Source organism: Macrobrachium rosenbergii, chromosome 37, assembly GCF_040412425.1.
Source record: "Macrobrachium rosenbergii isolate ZJJX-2024 chromosome 37, ASM4041242v1, whole genome shotgun sequence".
Taxonomy (NCBI): Eukaryota; Metazoa; Arthropoda; class Malacostraca; order Decapoda; family Palaemonidae; genus Macrobrachium; species Macrobrachium rosenbergii.
Genome location: NC_089777.1, coordinates 16459037 through 16476536, shown reverse-complemented (window position 1 = coordinate 16476536; position 17500 = coordinate 16459037). Strand labels below are relative to the sequence as shown.

At 35.8% G+C, this 17500-nt stretch overlaps 1 protein-coding gene and 2 pseudogenes across 1 annotated transcript; 1 reads left to right on the top strand and 2 right to left on the bottom strand.

Annotated features, from left to right (window-relative positions):
• Positions 1-17500, bottom strand: part of LOC136825355 (ichor-like) — a 76826-nt pseudogene that overhangs the window by 12316 nt on the left and 47010 nt on the right.
• LOC136825122 (germ cell nuclear acidic protein-like) lies at positions 13750-17135 on the top strand. The gene is made up of 2 exons (XM_067081164.1): positions 13750-13798; positions 16540-17135. Exons 1-2 carry the CDS (start codon positions 13750-13752, stop codon positions 17133-17135), a joined length of 645 nt encoding a protein of 214 aa, XP_066937265.1.
• Positions 16625-17500, bottom strand: part of LOC136825121 (cilia- and flagella-associated protein 251-like) — a 13684-nt pseudogene continuing 12808 nt past the window's right edge.

Below are 17500 nucleotides of genomic sequence, written 5' to 3'. Positions count from 1 at the left end.
CTAGAGTCACCTCCTACGTAAATACAAATAAGTTAAAACTTTTATCAACATTTCCCAGAGGCTTTTGACCCAGAAAGGTCCTTGAGGGACGCCAGTTCAAATGGACCAATCGTTCAGTTATCCTGGCTCGCTTGAAGTCTATTTGCATCAGTTAGCAAACAGGGAGTGTCCACTGTTCACGCGGAAGGTTTACACCCTGCATTAGGATAGCGCGAAGGACTCTCCCAGGAATCCTTCGTTGAAAAATGAGAGTAGGACACTCCTTGAGTGACGCCAGTTCAAAGTGACCAATCGTTCATTTACGACCTGAAGACTCTAAAGCTTCTGTTAGCAAACAAGATGTCCATTGTTCAAACCGGTAGGTTAAACTCTGCATTAGGACAGCACGTAGGACTCTCCCAGGGATCCTTCGTTGAAAAATGAGTGTAGGACACCCCTGAGAGACGCCAGTTCAAAGTGACCAATCATTCTTTTACCCTGGCTGACGTGAAGTCTAGTCCACATCACAGGAAGAAAGGTTGAACTCAGCATCAGGACAGCACGTAGGATCTGCCCAGGAATCCTTCGTTGAAAATGACGGTAAGGTCTTTCATTTTCACATATTTCGGTGACAGGGTCTCTGTCATAGAGGCGAGATTTCAATGTGACATTGAGGGAACCAGTTTCCTAGGCACTGAACTACACGAAGTAGATACTTTTGAACGGTCCTTCCCGAAGTCATTGAGGCCCTAACATCCAAAACAACGTAAGATTGTTTGCATAAGAATTGTGCAGTGTTGAAATCGTTTGATTACGAAAGGTGATTTAAAATGGAGTTCTGTAGATAATTTAGGAGTAAAATAGATTGTCTCTACTAGATTTCCTAGAAGCCACTAGCAACGACCACTCATGAAAATAACGGAAATTGGGTAATAGGAAATTCCGATCGAATAGCTAAAGACTTGGAGGAAGATTGAGTTAAATAGTTTTGTCTTAGAGAATATTGCTCAGGAATACTTCAAGCTGATATAAGCTCAGATGAGGAAAGCTTGAGAAGCTTTCCAGTAAGCTGTTGGAGGTTGGACATTGTATTGAAAGATGAGTGAACCTTGTGAAACGCAAATTTAATTGAAAACAGACTTTGTTGTTAAACTCAAAGATCGTTTTAAAGATTGCAGGAAAGTTATATATATATATATATATATATATATATATATATATATATATATATATATATATATATATATATATATATATATATATATATACATACATATATATATATATATATATATATATATATATATATATATATATATATATATATATATATATATGTATGTATATATATATATATATATATATATATATATATATATATATATATATATATATATATGTATATACAAATATAAATATATATATATAACTATAAATATATATACATATATATATATACATGTGTGTGTGTGTGATTTGAAGTTCCTCCAATTCGTCACGTGTCAGTCATCGCTTGCTGTTTTATGTTCGTTTTTATCATCGTATTTTTTCCTCCTTTTCGTGTGTTTTTGCGTAAGTGGAATGCCGAGGAATGCAAGTTGAAAGTTATGAGCTCCAAAAAAAAGTAAAGAAAAAATCAACGGGAAAAAATTTACAATAAAAAATAAACAAGTCATATCGGAAATTAACAAGATGTCTTAAGCAGCATTTTTAAAAGAGACGTCAGTTCAGGAAACTCTCTCTCTCTCTCTCTCTCTCTCTCTCTCTCTCTCTCATGAATTTTCAGGAAGCAGGTCAGCTCTACCTGCTGTTCCTATTATTATTATTATTATTATTATTATTATTATTATTATTATTATTATTATTATTATTATTAGTTACAGCAGTTATGGAACTTTGTGTATTATTATTATTATTATTATTATTATTATTATTATTATTATTATTATTATTATTCTTAGTTACACCTTTTGCAGTAATTTTTGTATTATTATTATTATTATTATTATTATTATTATTATTATTATTATTATTACCAGTTAACAGGAGTAATGGTACTTTTTATTATACTATTATTTCTGTCTTAAACAAAAAATATAAATAAAACCAATAGATATATCAGTAATTATTATCATATCTCAATTATCATTTTTCATTCTCTCTAAAAAAAACAAAATCTTCAAATAAGCAACAATCATTTTTGGCGACATTTTCTGCAATTTAAAAAAAATGGAAGAACATCTGAATCTAATTATAAATCATCTTAGGTGCGTTGGAGTAGCAAGAAATATACCAATAATTATCCCTATATATTAATCATTATTCTTCAAATTGTCTCTAGAAAAAAAAATCAAAATCTTCAAATAAAAAGCATCAATAATTTTTGGCAACATTTTCTGCAATTTGCAAATGGAAGTCTCTGAATCTAATTATAAGTCTTCTCCTGAGGTGTGTGTCTCTGTGAGGGGTGGGGGGGTTGGTAATAGGGGTAGGGGGGGAGGGAGGGAGGGGTCAGAGGAGTAATTTGGGGAGGAGGAGGAGGAGGAGGGAGTGGTTCCCCAAGGAAGCAAATAACCTCCTCATCGACTTGGACTCCATTAGTATGCTCCTTCAATCGTCGCTAGATGTTGTTGGCTCACTTTCACTTCAATGAATTTCTCCCCGGGCAGAACGTCACTGATGTTCGACGTTGTTCTTCTTCTTCCTCCTCTTCTTCATTTTTTATTATATTTTTCCTTGCTTCTTGACTCCCTCCCCACCCATTCCATACTTCCTACTTCCTTCTATCTATCTATCTATCTATATATCTATGTCAAAATTTCTATAATATAAAGTTATATTCATCTTATACTTTCCTTGGTACCCTGTTGAATGATTGACGTATCTATCTATCTATCTGTCTATCTATCTATCTATCTATCTATCTATCTATCTATCTGTCAAAACACCAGTGATATGAAGAATCCAATTTATACTTTCTTTGATTCTCCTTTTAATTAATGACGCACCCTGAGTAGGCCATAATTATAGACCCCATCATAAGAGGTAATTAAGTTCCCTGTCCTATTAAAGGCTATTAGTCTTGAAGAGAATGTTGCCCAACGCTGAGGAATAAGGGAGTTTTCTCTCTCTCTCTCTCTCTCTCTCTCTCTCTCTCTCTCTCTCTCTCTCTCTCTCTCTCGCTTGAGATAAATGATAAATTGGTTCCTTTTTAAGGACTGTCCTTAATAAGTAACAGTGATTAAGTGTTCCTTGCTTGGAATGTTCCTGATTAAGGAACTAAGAAGTGTTTGCTTTTTTTAGGGTTAAGCTTACTTCCCCCTTGACCTGACCTTGATTTAGCAAGTGTTAGATTGGGTCATTTTTGAGGGGTGACCTTGAATGAATGAGTTAAATTGTCCTTGTAATTCGTAGTAAAGTGTTCATTTTTTAGAGTGGGTAATCTTGGATAAATGTGCTAAAATTATCATTGCATTCATAGTAAGTTTTGAAGTGTTCCTTTTTTTAGAGTGGGTGTCCTTGGATAAATGTGCTAAAATTATCATTGCATTCATAGTACGTGTCAAAGTGTTCTTTTTTTAGAGTGGGTAACTTTTTTAGAGTGGGTAACCTTGAATAAATGTGCTAAAATTATCCGTGAATTCTTAGTGTCAAGTGTTCATTTTTAGACAGGTGTCCTTGGCTAAATGTCCTTAAATCATCCTCGAAGTCTTAGCAAGTGTTAAAAAGTGTTTCTTTGTGGAGGACAACTTTAAATTAAAGTGTTCAAGTGAGAACAAAGGCACCAAATATATCACTTCATTCCCATAATATTAAAACGAAAAAGAGAGGCAATTAGGGCCTATTTACCTGAGAACACCTGTTCTGGAAACAACTGGTCAGTCACGTGTTGATTTCAACTTACCTGAACATACCTGTAACGAGAAATGGAAACATTATTATTATTATTATTATTATTATTATTATTATTATTATTATTATTATTATTATTATTATTATTATTATTATTATTATTATTTGTGCTACTGTTATTAATATTAGTTGATTAAACCTACGATAGTTGTGTAAGGAAAGTCTACGGGAGTTTCACGACATTTTACACAAAAAATCTTAATATGATTTTATATATATATATTTATATATATGTGTGTGTGTGTCTGAGAGAGAGAGAGAGAGAGAGAGAGAGAGAGAGAGAGAGAGAGAGACGAACATCAACTGTAACATATAGAGAAACCAGTGTGGTCATGTTGTAAATAAAAGATAAACCCTTAACTTACCATCATCTGTTATATAAATATAACAGTCACTCTCTCTCTCTCTCTCTCTCTCTCTCTCTCTCTCTCTCTCTCTCTCTCTCTCGCCATGCCTAAGGCTGTCGGTCAGGCGTATAGGCGTGGCCGGCGGAATCTGTTCCACGGCAAGGGATATATAACCTTCTTTGCCGGTGATCACTTTAGAATTTATCATAATTTTTTCATAACTTTGTCATTCTCTCTCTCTCTCTCTCTCTCTCTCTCTCTCTCTCTCTCTCTCTCTCTCTCTCTCTCATCGATCACTTTAGAAGTTATCATAACTTTGCCAAAATTTGGTTATATAAACTTTTCAGTTTAGTTCAGTATGAAGAAATTGCTTGTGGTTACTCTCTCTCTCTCTCTCTCTCTCTCTCTCTCTCTCTCTCTCTCTCTCTCTCTCTCTCTCTTCTGGATTTCTCCGCTTTTGAGTTATTTACAATTTCAGGAAATTTATTATTATTATTATTATTATTATTATTATTATTATTATTATTATTATTATTATTATTATTATTATTATTATTATTTTCCGTCCCTAGCATTTAGCTTTCACCCTCATTTTCGTCTTTATGATGACATAATAAAAAAAGTTGGCAATGATAGTGGTCCGTTTTCCGCCGCGCTTCTTGGAACCTGATGAACGCGCCCAAACCGGTGCGAGAGTGAAAGTAATTCAAGAGAAGCCGTTATGCTAAGCGGCGCGTTCAGAAAATACAATTTTCCTGCGACGCTCCGTGACTTGAAAAACGGTTGCTTGAACGTCGGCAAACTCGGTATAGAAAGCGTTCGTTCTTTTAAAGATTAAATAAAGTAATTAAGTAAATAGTTTGATAATGGAACAATGAAATAGAAGCTGTACTTTACGTAGTAATTTTGTACTCGTTTTGTATCTTAATTGACTGATCTGGAATCGCGTCTTGTAAAGGTGATTTGAGGCGTGGCTTTTCAAACTTACTTTCTTTAGCTTTCGTTTGTCTCGCTTTCAAAATAAGAAAGTGAAATGAGTTTGTTACATATATACATATATATATATATATATATATATATATATATATATATATATATATATATATATATATATATATATATATATATATATATATATATATATATATAAAAGATATGTAATATATATATTTATATGTGTTTTATATATATATATATATATATATATATATATATATATATATATATATATATATATATATATATATATATATATATATACTATATATATATATATATATATATAATTACTTAGAGTCTGACCGTGTACCTCACAACTGTAACTGTAACTCTCTCTCTCTCTCTCTCTCTCTCTCTCTCTCTCTCTCTCTCCAGCGACCTGCAGCAACCAGCTCACAAGCAAGTACGTAATTCAACCCTATATTTAAAAAGGCACAAGTGAATTCTTTGAAAACCCACCCTAAAAGAGAGAGAGAGAGAGAGAGAGAGAGAGAGAGAGAGAGAGAGAGAGTCGAGCGAAGTCACATCCGGGTCTTGTACGTTTCCGGGACGTCTCTCTCGCTACTGTAAGTCTTCCGTTTCCTTATTATTATTGCCTCTTGTTTTCTTATTTTCTAATATTCTTAACCTTTATCTTGCCTTATTCCCTTCTTGTATTCAAGTTCTCGCCTTAAAAAAATATCATAATAATTATTGTTTAGAATTGACGACCTAAAATCGTTTTTAAGTGACGAGAACGTAAGGGCTATTTTACAACGCAGCTCCAACTGAAGCGAATGGCTCCGAGCGATTAAATCAGGGTTATGCAAACGATAAGAGAGCTATACGAAGCTTTGTATTGCGCATGCGGAAAAACGACCCTTATATAATGCTGTTCATGACATCTGGTGTTATGGGCGGATGTTCTGAGTTAGGTAAATGAAGTAAAATCTTTATTTTTCTCTTTTTTAATGGAAAATGGGATTGTAAATCAGGGTTATGTAAACGATAAGAGAGCTATACGGAGCTTTGTATTGCGCATGCGGAAACACAACCTTTATATAATGCCTTTAATGGCATCTGGTGTTATTGGCGGATGTTTTGAGTTCGGTAAATGCAGCAAAATCTTTTTATTTTTTCTTTTTCTACGGGAAAATGGGATTGTGAATGTACTTATATAACAGGTCGTGATATATTGCTCTATTAAACTGAAATGGAATAAGGGATAGAAATTGAAGGATTTGATTGATAAATAGAGATGAAGATGGCGATTGATAGATGGTCACTGTCAGCTGACGAATAAATGATAGAATAACTGAAAAACCAAGGCAGTGTTTGACACAGGACTAGCATGAAGCTCAGAATTTAAACACGCACATAGTGGAGTCTTTTTTTAGGCCTAGATAGAATGGAGAAAAAGTTTTTTAGGCCTAGATAGAAGGTAGAATGGAAAAAAACACAGGACGAGCACGAAACTTAAGGTTTAGACAAGCACCTAGTGGAGTTTTTTTTAGGCTTACATAGAAGAAAAAACACTACAACATAGTGGTAATTTCGAACACAAGGCTCAGGGTTTAGACAAACGCGCAGTAGAGTTTTTTTAGGCTCGCAAGATAGAATAAAAAAAAAACACTACAAAGTAGTGACAGAGGACGAACATGAACCTCAGGCTTTAAAAAGCACCTTGTGAAGTTTTTTAGGACTAGATAGAAGTTAGAATGAGGAAAAAACACTACAGCTTACTGACAGTTTCGGGCACAAAGCTCAGGGCTTACAGAAGCACTTAGTAGAGCTTTTTTTTAGGCTGAGATAGAAGACAGAATGAAAAAAAAAAACACTACAAAGTAGTGAAAAAGGACCAGCACAAAGATGAGGATTTAAACAAGTAGTTGAGTTTTTTTTTTTTAGGCCTAGGTAGAAGATAGAATGGGAAAAAAAATCACACATTATTGACAGTTTCGAGAGCAAAAGCTGAGGGTTTACAAAGCATATAGTGGAGTTTTTTTTAGGCTTAGACAGAAGATAGAATGAAAAAAAAACACTACAGTGTCGTGACAAAGGACGAGCACAAAGATGAAAGGTTTACACAAGCACCCAGTGGAGTTTTTTTTAGGCCTAGATAGAAAAAAAACCACTAATGTACTGTCAATTTCGACCGCAAACCTCAGAGTTTTTTAGGCTTAGAACTTAGAACCGGAAAAATCACTGTAATGTTGTGACAAGACGAGCACAAACCCAAGGCCTTACAAAACCACTTAGTAGAGGTTTTTTTTTTAGGCTTTTGGATAGTTTTTTTTTCTATTGCTTGCATTAGCTTTCCTGATGTATGCGTTCGGAGTGAAGCTGACGCGAGTGAAAGTGGTTCTTGAAAGTAGGTCTTGTGTTTATATATAACCGCCCGAGCGAGATCTCTTTCTCTTTTCTGGCTTTTTTTTTCTTTGATTTTTTAAATTTTTCTTCTCGTAAAAATGAACTGTTTGTTTTTTTTTTTTTTTTTAAAAAGGTCTGGTTGGTTTTAGGGGGATTTTTTTTATTTTTCATATTGTAGAAATGAACCTTTTTTTTTAAGGTTTGGTTGCTGTTTTTAAAGGGAAAGTTTTTCCGTTTTTGAAGATTCGTTCCAACGAGGCAGTTTTTTTTAAGTCTGGTTGCTGTTTTTAAAGGGAAGGTTTTTCCGTTTTTGAAGGTTCTTTCCAATGAGGCAGTTTTTTTAAGTCTGGTAGCTCTTTTTAAAAGGAAGGTTTTTCAGTTTTTGAAGTTTCTTTCCAATGAGGCAGTTTTTTTTAAAGTCTGGTAGCTCTTTTTTAAAGGGAAGGTTTTCAGTTTTTGTAGATTCTTTCCAATGAGGCAGTTTTTTTTAAAGTCTGGTTGCTTTTTTAAAGGGAAGGTTTTTCAGTTTTTGAAGATTCTTTCCAATGAGGTAGTTTTTAAAGTCTGTTAGCTCTTTTTAAAGGGAATGTTTTTCAGTTTTTGTAGATTCTTTCCAATGAGGCAGTTTTTTTAAAGTCTGGTTGCTCTTTTTAAAGGGAAGGTTTTTCAGTTTTTGAAGATTCTTTCCAATGAGGTAGTTTTTTTTAAAGTCTGTTAGCTCTTTTTAAAGGGAAGGTTTTTCAGTTTTTGCAGATTCTTTCCAATGAGGCAGTTTTTTTTAAGTCTGGTTGCTCGATTCTGGGGAAAGGTTTTCCGTTTTTGGAATATTTTTCCCACTGGTGCAATTGTTTTTTTGGGGAAAGTTTTCTTGCTTTTGACATTAAAAAAAACAGAGTGAGATTTTCAAAATTTCCAGTTATTGATTTTATCCTCGATGAGGTTTTTCTGTTTTCGAGGTTTTTCTTATAATGGTCCAGTTTTTTTTTTTTTTTTTAGGTTTTCTTGCTTTGGCTCTTGTAAAAACATACTGTGAGGTTTTCAGAAACACAGTTGTTCTTCCTGTCTTTTTTTTTTTTTTGCGGGAGGTAGGTGTGGCTTTTCTAGCTCTCCTCCTTGTGAGTTTTTTTGGAAGTTTTTCTTGCAATGGTCTTGTATAAACAGATGTGACGACTTTAAAAATAGTAGGTTTTTTTAGAATTTCGTGTTTTTCATCTCCTAAGAACAGACTGATGTTTTTAAAGATTTAGCTTTTGTTTTCATGGGAGGTTTTTTTAATGGGGGAGGGAGATTGAATGGGTTTTTATTTCGTACGGACAGACTATGAGGTTTTTTGTTTCATATTTATTTTGATCTTGATAAATTTCCTCAAATTGTTTTTACTTTTTGCAGATTTCCATTTTTTTTAACTAATTATATTCGATGTCTATATTATTTTCCTTTAATCCATTTTTATTTGCTTATAGTTTTCCCATTTTTAAGTCTTCCTTTTAGTTTTCTGTAAAGGAAAACTATTGTGCCGGCTTTGTCCGTCCGTCCGCACTTTTTCTGTCCGCACTTTTTCTGTCCGCCGTCAGATCTTAAAAAAACTATTGAGGCTAGAGGGCTGCAAATTGGCATGTTGATCATCTACCCTCCAATCATTAAACATACCAAATTGCAGCCCTCTAGCCTCAGTAGTTTTTATTTTATTTAAGATTAAAGGTAGCCATAATCGTGCTTCTGGCAACGAGATAGGCGAGGCCACCACCGGGCCGTGGTTGAAGTTTCATGGGCCGCGGCTCATACAGCATTATACCGAGACCACCGAAAGATAGATCTATTATCGGTGGCCTTGATTATACACTGAAGCGGCTGTACAGGAAACTCGATTGCGCCGAAATTTCTTCGGCGCATTTTTACTTATTTTATAGTTTAATATAATACATTTTGTTATTGTATCCAAATATCATGGTATTTTTCCCTTATATTTATTTATTTTTGGGGTGGGCCACTTCTTCCACGGTGCACACGCCGCGTTTGGTTTACATCCAAAAGTAAAAGTGGTTTCATTTGCATAGGTAATGCGCCACACAGGTAGTAGAACTTCCGAGACTCCTGGCTGCCTTCCTCGGTAACCCTACGTTCTGCGACGAATTCAACGTTAAAGTTCAGTCGTTTTTATTTCCCATTTGTCTTTCCAAAGATCCCTGAGGATGTTTGCAATTGGAACTTTAAAACTTTAAAAGTTCAAGCGAAGATGCAATGCGTTACTGCCCTCAAAACAATTCTCCTTGTATTTTTGATAATTTAATAACATTTTTATCCATTTATTTACAGATCTGTTGATTTATTTGTTCTTTTTTGGTAAATGTTCTTTCTGTATTTCCCATTACCTTCTGATACTTCTTTCAAATGGACGCCATAATAATCTTTGGAAGCTTGAATTTCAAGATATGGCCGCTGTGGGGAGGCCAAAAGAAAGATTCTTTCTCTCTCTCTCTCTCTCTCTCTCTCTCTCTCTCTCTCTCTCTCTCTCTCTCTCTCTCTCTCTCTCTGTGTGTGTGTGTGTGTGTAAGTATGTTAATAACACGTATATTCTAAAGGAAGTTCATATGGCATCTGCTTTTCACAAATTCTGAATCCCTGAGAGAGAGAGAGAGAGAGAGAGAGAGAGAGAGAGAGAGAGAGAGTGGGCTATGAAATACTGAAGGAGGAATTGATAGAGAGAGAGAGAGAGATAGAGAGATAGACAGAGGCTATGAAATATTGAAGGAGGAATTGATAGAGAGAGAGAGAGAGAGAGAATGATGGTGATAATGATCCGCACAAAGACTTAACGAAGAACATAAACTTACGGATCGTGATTAATCGAAATTCCAGCGACCCTCTTCACCCAAATTTCCCTGGGAAATCCCAGTGGGCCAACCCCACCTCGCCCCACCCTCAAAAAAATGTAGGTCGGGAAGCGGAAGTGTATTTCTGGCCCAGAATCCAAATCTTGCATTACACAGAGTGAAACTCGAAGAGATTAAAAGCGAGGAGAGTGTGTGTATATATATATATATATATATATATATATATATATATATATATATATATATATATATATATATATATATATACATTTTCCCAAAATTCCACCATACATCTCCAGTTGCAAACGACTTGCAACAATGCAACATGAAGTTTCTCCTCTAGGGAAAGGAAAAAAGTAATTTTGTTGGCACTCAGTCTTCTAGACTCTAGACCATAATCTTTTCGTCACTTCTAGAAAATTCCAAAAACTAGAATGTCGTTTCATGACAAACCAGTGACGCTGGAATATTATTTTTATATTTTAATTTTTTTCTTATTCTTCTTACGTGAAATTCTTCATGCTTTTTGAAATATTGGCAACGATTTGGTGCCTGATATATATATATATATATATATATATATATATATATATATATATATATATATATATATATATATATATATATATATATATATATATATATATTTTTTTTTTTTTTTTTTTTTTTGGTTCGAGTAAAAGTCTGTTTTTGGACTTCAATGTTTTTGTCATTTTTTTTATCTGTAATTTTTGTAAGGTCTCGGCGCGTGTGGGTGACACAGTGGTTGATAACTGAGATTAAAAAAAAAGTGTTTTGTTATAATAATTATTCAGAATTTTTCAATAAATTAAAGTATAAATATATAATAAGAATTCAATAACGGTTATATATAATACTAAATTTTTCGATAACAGTTATATATATATATATATATATATATATATATATATATATATATATATATATATATATATATATATATATATATATATATATATATATATATATATATATATATATATATATATATATATATATATATTTATATTTATATATATATATATATATATATATATATATATATATATATATATATACATGTATATATATATACTGTGTATATATGTACATATATATGTATGTATATATAGAAATATATATAGCTATATATATATAATATATATATATATATATATATATATATATATATATATATTCATAAATACAGCATCATTATTCGAAATCATTTGTACTTGTAACTTGAAAATACAATTATTAGATAGATAGCTGGAGGGCCAATTGGAGGACATCCCAAAATTAAAACCAGGAAGAGGAAAAATGACAATGATTCATTATTTCATAACTAAATGATTTCCTCAGTAAGATGTCACAGACCTCAATAGAATTTCTGCCAGTCAGTAGTTCAGTAATGATTTGAAGTTTGCCAGAACCAAAGGCACTCGGCAAGAATCTCTGTAATGTTTTCTTGAAGCTCGGAAATTATTTATAGAAAAAGAGATTTTTGTTCAGATTTCCCCACTCTTCTGCTGTCAGAAGCTCAGTAATGATTTGAAGTATGTCAGAAATGTGTATAAATCCATGTAATATGTTCCTGGCATCTCAGAAATATTTCAAAAAATTAAAATAAATAAATTGGGTCATATTCTCCTTCTTCCCCAATGCAACTGAGACATGGGGTGTCACACAACAGGTCTACAGTGCAGACAGACCTGTTAATAAGTCTATTCTGTCTATTCTTTCTTCCTTGTGTTGTTTTTCAAAGTATTTCCAGGTCCTATTTACAGACCATAGTTGTCTGTGCTGATTTTTCTGAACAGAGTCTTAGCTATCTGTAAGTAGTGCCACAGACTTACAAGATTTAAGTAGCTATCTGTTAATGGCTTTCCTGTTACTTGACACAAAACTTAACTGCTCTTTCAAAAGTGCCTTTAAACCCAGTGAGGGCAGGATAAGCAGGCCACTCAGTAGGCATAATAGCTCTTTTAAACTTAATGATGTCAGGACAGTAATCCGCTCAACAGGTACAATAATTCTTTTAAACAGTGACGTCAGGGCAGTATGCCACTCAATAGGCATAATAGTTCTTTTAAACTTAGTGACGTCAGGACAAGTAGGCCACTCAATAGGCATAATTATTCTTTTAAACCCAGTGACGGCTTGACAAGTAGGCCACTCAATAGGCATAATAGTTCTCTTGAACTTAGTGACGTCAGGACAGTAGGCCACTCAACAGGCATTAGCAAATTCACTTCAGTTACCCATGAGTTTTGACAAGTGAGGTGAGAGAGAGAGAGAGAGAGAGAGAGAGAGAGAGAGAGAGAGAGAGAGATCAATGCTGTGTTTTTATTATATATACTAAGTGTATATATATACACTTAGTACAAACTGCTGATTTTCGCTGCAGGTCTGATTGGGTTGTGTAGACAAAGGGTAAAAGTAAAATGATAGGAAAGTTGCCAACAATAGGATAAAAAATTACCTTTATTTTGGTGACTCCTTTGACCAAGGAGAATCAGAAATGACAAGTGTATTTGAGGTATTGAGGCAGAACTGCTCACTCTTTGCTTTCTCACTTGATAGGAAAGTTGAAATATGTCTTCGGAACAAGTGTATTTGAGGCTGAATTGTTGGCGAAATATGTCTTCTCTCTCTCTCTCTCTCTCTCTCTCTCTCTCTCTCTCTCTCTCTCTCTCTCTCTCTCTCTCTCTCTCTCTTACATACATACTGTGTACATTTTATATATATATGATATATATATATATATATATATATATATATATATATATATATATATATATATATATAATGTACACATACATACATACATATAAATATATACATACATATATGTATATATAAATAAGTACATATATGCACATATATACATATATACACATGTGTACTTGTTTCACATTTTATTCATACAAAACTGAACCAGATATTTGCATTAAAAATCTTTTTAATTCAGTAGGAAATGGAAACGTCTATAGTTTAATTAACAGAGAGAGAGAGAGAGAGAGAGAGAGAGAGAGAGAGAGAGAGAGAGAGAGAGAGAGAGAGAAAGCGTGGAAGAGGAAAAGAGAAGACGCGAACGGAAAATAACTAAAGAGACACAGTGGGACACAAAGAACGAGAGTGAGAGTGTCCGGGACTGAACAGGTGATTTTCCAAAGTCCCCTGAGGCTATGTTAGATTTGGGGTATCGTTTGGGAGGGAGGGAGAGAGGGAGAGAGGGAGGGAGGGACCGAGGGAGGGGCCAAGAGGTTGGAACAGGTTGTGTGATAGTCGCTTTGGGGGAGGGAGAGGGAGAAGAGAAGGAGGGAGAAATGACGGAGGGGGTGGAGGAGTATTTACCTGGGGTATCCAACCGCCCAGGTAACATCATACCCCTTTCGTTACCTGAATAATTATAATTCCGTGTGTCCGGCAGTCGTCTCTCTCTCTCTCTCTCTCTCTCTCTCTCTCTCTCTCTCTCTCTCTCTCTCTCTCTCTCTCTCTCTCGTTCGGTTACCAAACAGCAACTGTGGAGAGGAGAAGGACGAGTGCGAGGTTGTTGATGCTGTGTGGTTGTTGGGTTGTTTCCATGGTTGTGTGGTTATGGTTTTTCTTTGGTTGTATGGTTGTAGCTTGTGAATTGTGTGGTTGTAGTCACAAGAGCTATTTAGTCAACCGTAACTGTGGAGGGGGGAAGGAGGAGTACGAGGTGGTTGTTGTGTTGTTTTTCTTTAGTTGTTAATTTTTCTTTTTGTGGTTGCTAGGTTGTTTCTATTGTGTGGTTGTTAGGTTATTTCGTTTGGTTGTAGAGTGTGGGTTCAGTGTGGTTGAAATTACTTGTTGCTTGTAGCTTGTGAATTGTGTATGGCTCTAATCACAAGAGTTGGTTAGATTCAACCAAATGGGTAAATGTAAGATATGTCCAATGAAGAGATTGTTGTTGGGTGGTTGTTAGGTTTATTTTTCTTTGGTTGTATGGTTGTAGCTTGTGTAATTGTATATGGTTGTAGTTACAAGATTCAACCAAATGTCCATCGAACTATTTACCAAAGAGTTTGGTCTTAAAGTTCCTCTCGAAGAAAGTAAATAATTTCTTTCTGTAATCTGACACCATTTTGTAACTGAAATATGATATATATGAATTATGAAATTCATATTTTTCAGCTGAAACTTCAGCACTCATCCTGCCTGAAGTTTTTGAAGGTAAATAAAAACTGGTGTAACATAAAAATATGATTTTGAAACTACTTCGGTAATATATGTTTAAGTAGTGAAATCCAATTATTTCAATTATTAATTTTGTGTATGACAAAATTAGCATAAAAATAATGTAAGGAAAATCTTAAACTGCTCGAGTTACCTGTTCATATCTCTCTCTCTCTCTCTCTCTCTCTCTCTCTCTCTCTCTCTCTCTCTCTCTCTCTCTGAAACTGCTTAAGAGACCACTTCTCTCTCTCTCTCTCTCTCTCTCTCTCTCTCTCTCTCTCTCTCTCTGAGAAACTGCTTGAGTACCTGATCAATTTTTGTTACCATGGACTACTCTCTCTCTCTCTCTCTCTCTCTCTCTCTCTCTCTCTCTCTCTCTCTCTCTCTCTCTCTTTGTAACTACCTGAGTAACCTGTTCAATTTTCGTTTCCATGGACTCGCACCCCCGCCCCTCTCTCTCTCTCTCTCTCTCTGAAACTGCTTAAGAGACCATTTTAATCTCTCTCTCTCTCTCTCTCTCTCTCTCTCTCTCTCTCTCTCTCTCTCTCTCTCTCATAAATAAGCGGAGATCACCATCGACTCCTCACGTGGGCATCCTGCACCCAGCTACCCACTCAATCGAGAAGAATGCCCCTTTATACCCAATACCCCCACCACATAAAGCTTTACAACAACAGCAGTCCCCACCTTACATCTTATTTCCTCGGGCACTCCTTTCCCTCTCTCGCTCTCCCTCTAACTCTCTCTCTCTCTCTCTCTCTCATTCTCTCTCTTTCTTTCTCCCCCTGGACAAGGGGGAGAGGGGGATTCTCCTCCTACCCCTCCGCGTGCCCCGGAGTGCCCTAGTACAATTCCTCCCTCGCCCCTTCGTCGGCGGTGACCTACTTTTCCCCCCTACTACTTACCCACTACCCACCTGAGAGAGAGAGAGAGAGAGAGAGAGACTGAGACTGAGACTGTTGTGCCTCAGATGAGAGTGAAAACGTGGATTTGGTTGGTCGTAAGGTCGGTATTTCCCTAGCTTGTCTCGGGGAGGCGTAAGAGATGATAAATAAAGAGAAAAACGAGAGAGAGAGAGAGAGAGAGAGAGAGAGAGGCAGGCCCATGCCCCGTCTCCTACGAACTCATTCCCTTCGTTACCATAGGCCCTCTTTTTTTTTTTTTTACGATCCGTTGAAGGCTTGGATGGGCCAGGTTGGTTGGTCAAGCTTATTTATTTGTACCCCCCTTGCGGCAGGTGTTTGTGTATGCGTGTGTCTGTTTTGCGTGTGTGCGAGCGTGTTTGCGTGTGCGTTTGTGTGTGCGGGTGTGTATCCGTTTAGCCAAGGGACAAGAATCCTTTCCTCTTCCCGCTGCTTCGACCAAGTGTCGAACGGAATATTCAGCTTTTGCTTTCCTTATCGCCTCGTGAAAAAAATAAATATTCGGCTCTGTTCGTTTTTCTCACTTTCTCTCCTCGTCTTCGAACCTGGGCAAGGAAATGACACTAGGATGGCAATATAATGGGTAGTTATTTTTAAATAAACCATAAATATATCGACAAAATTAGAAAGCGTCTGTACGGCGGAAGACTTTTGTTATAGACAAAAATAAAAAAAAAATTATCTTGTAGAGAACGCGCCTAGAAAACAACTCGATTTGGAATGTTAGGAATCTTATCTTTTCAAGCCTCTCAGTTCTCTTGTCTTTTGTTACTTTCCCCTCTTTATTTTCTTTATTTCACTTCCCTTTCCTTTGCTTTCTTTTTGATGGTCGTTTCATCTCCCCCCCCCCTTTCTCTCTCTCTCTCTCTCTCTCTCTCTCTCTCTCTCTCTCTCTCTCTGTCGAGAACTCACCTGCGCAGTGACATTCATTGTCAGCGTGGTACACTTGTCAAAATAAGGTACAGTGGGATTCTCTCTCTCTCTCTCTCGTAGGTCATCGTGTAGCATATTTGCATAATGACGACTCTCGCTCTCTGTCCGATTATAAAATATACAATGTTAATGATGATGATGATGAGTTTGATGACGTCAGTGACGATGAGGATTTAGACGGTGATGGTGACGATGATTTAGATGATTATAGTGACGAAGATTTGAACGATGATGGTGACGATGATTTAGACGATTATAGTTACGAAGATTTAGACGATGATGGTGACGATTTAGACTATGATGGTGACGATGATGATGGTGACGATAATGGTGACGATTTAGACGATGATTTAAACGATGATGGTGACGATTTGGACGATGATGTTGACGACGATGATTTCGACGATAATGGTGACGATTTGGACGATGATGTTGACGACGATGATTTCGACGATGATGGTGACGATTTAGAAGATTATAGTGACGATAATTTAGGCGATGATGGTGACGATTTACACAACGATGGCGGGGACGATTTAGACGATGATGGTGACGATTATAGTGACGTTGATTTAGACGACGATGGTGAGGACGATTTAGACGATGATGGTAACGATTTGGACGATGATGGTGACGATGATAGTGACGAATGGTGACGATTTAGACGACGATGGTGGTGATGATGATGTAGACGACGATGATGATGATGATGATGATGGTGATTGCGCAAGTACATTTATAACCAACCAGGCTGCGCGTCGAATTGAGGTCACAGACGGAGGAGCGTGGTGGAAATTGTTGCAGAGTCATCGCGGTTCCTGTCAACCACTTTCTTCTTCTTCTGCGCCTTCGTCTGCGTCTTCCTTCCTCCTCCTCCTTCTCCTCCTCCTCCTCCTCCTACTTCTCTTCCCTTAATAACTTCTTCTGTTTATTCTTCTTCTTCTTCTTCTTCCTTGTTCTTCCTGACTTCCTTCTGTTGATGGTCCTTCTTCGTACTTCCTCGTACTTCTATTGCCGTTAA

Coding starts and splice junctions, on each gene's coding strand:
- LOC136825122 (XM_067081164.1), top strand. CDS start 13,750: ATGACGGAGGGGGTGGAGGAGTATTTACCTGGGGTATCCAACCGCCCA. Junction 13,799..16,539: donor TGGGGTATCCAACCGCCCAG/GTAACATCATAC, acceptor TCTCTCTCGTAG/GTCATCGTGTAGCATATTTG.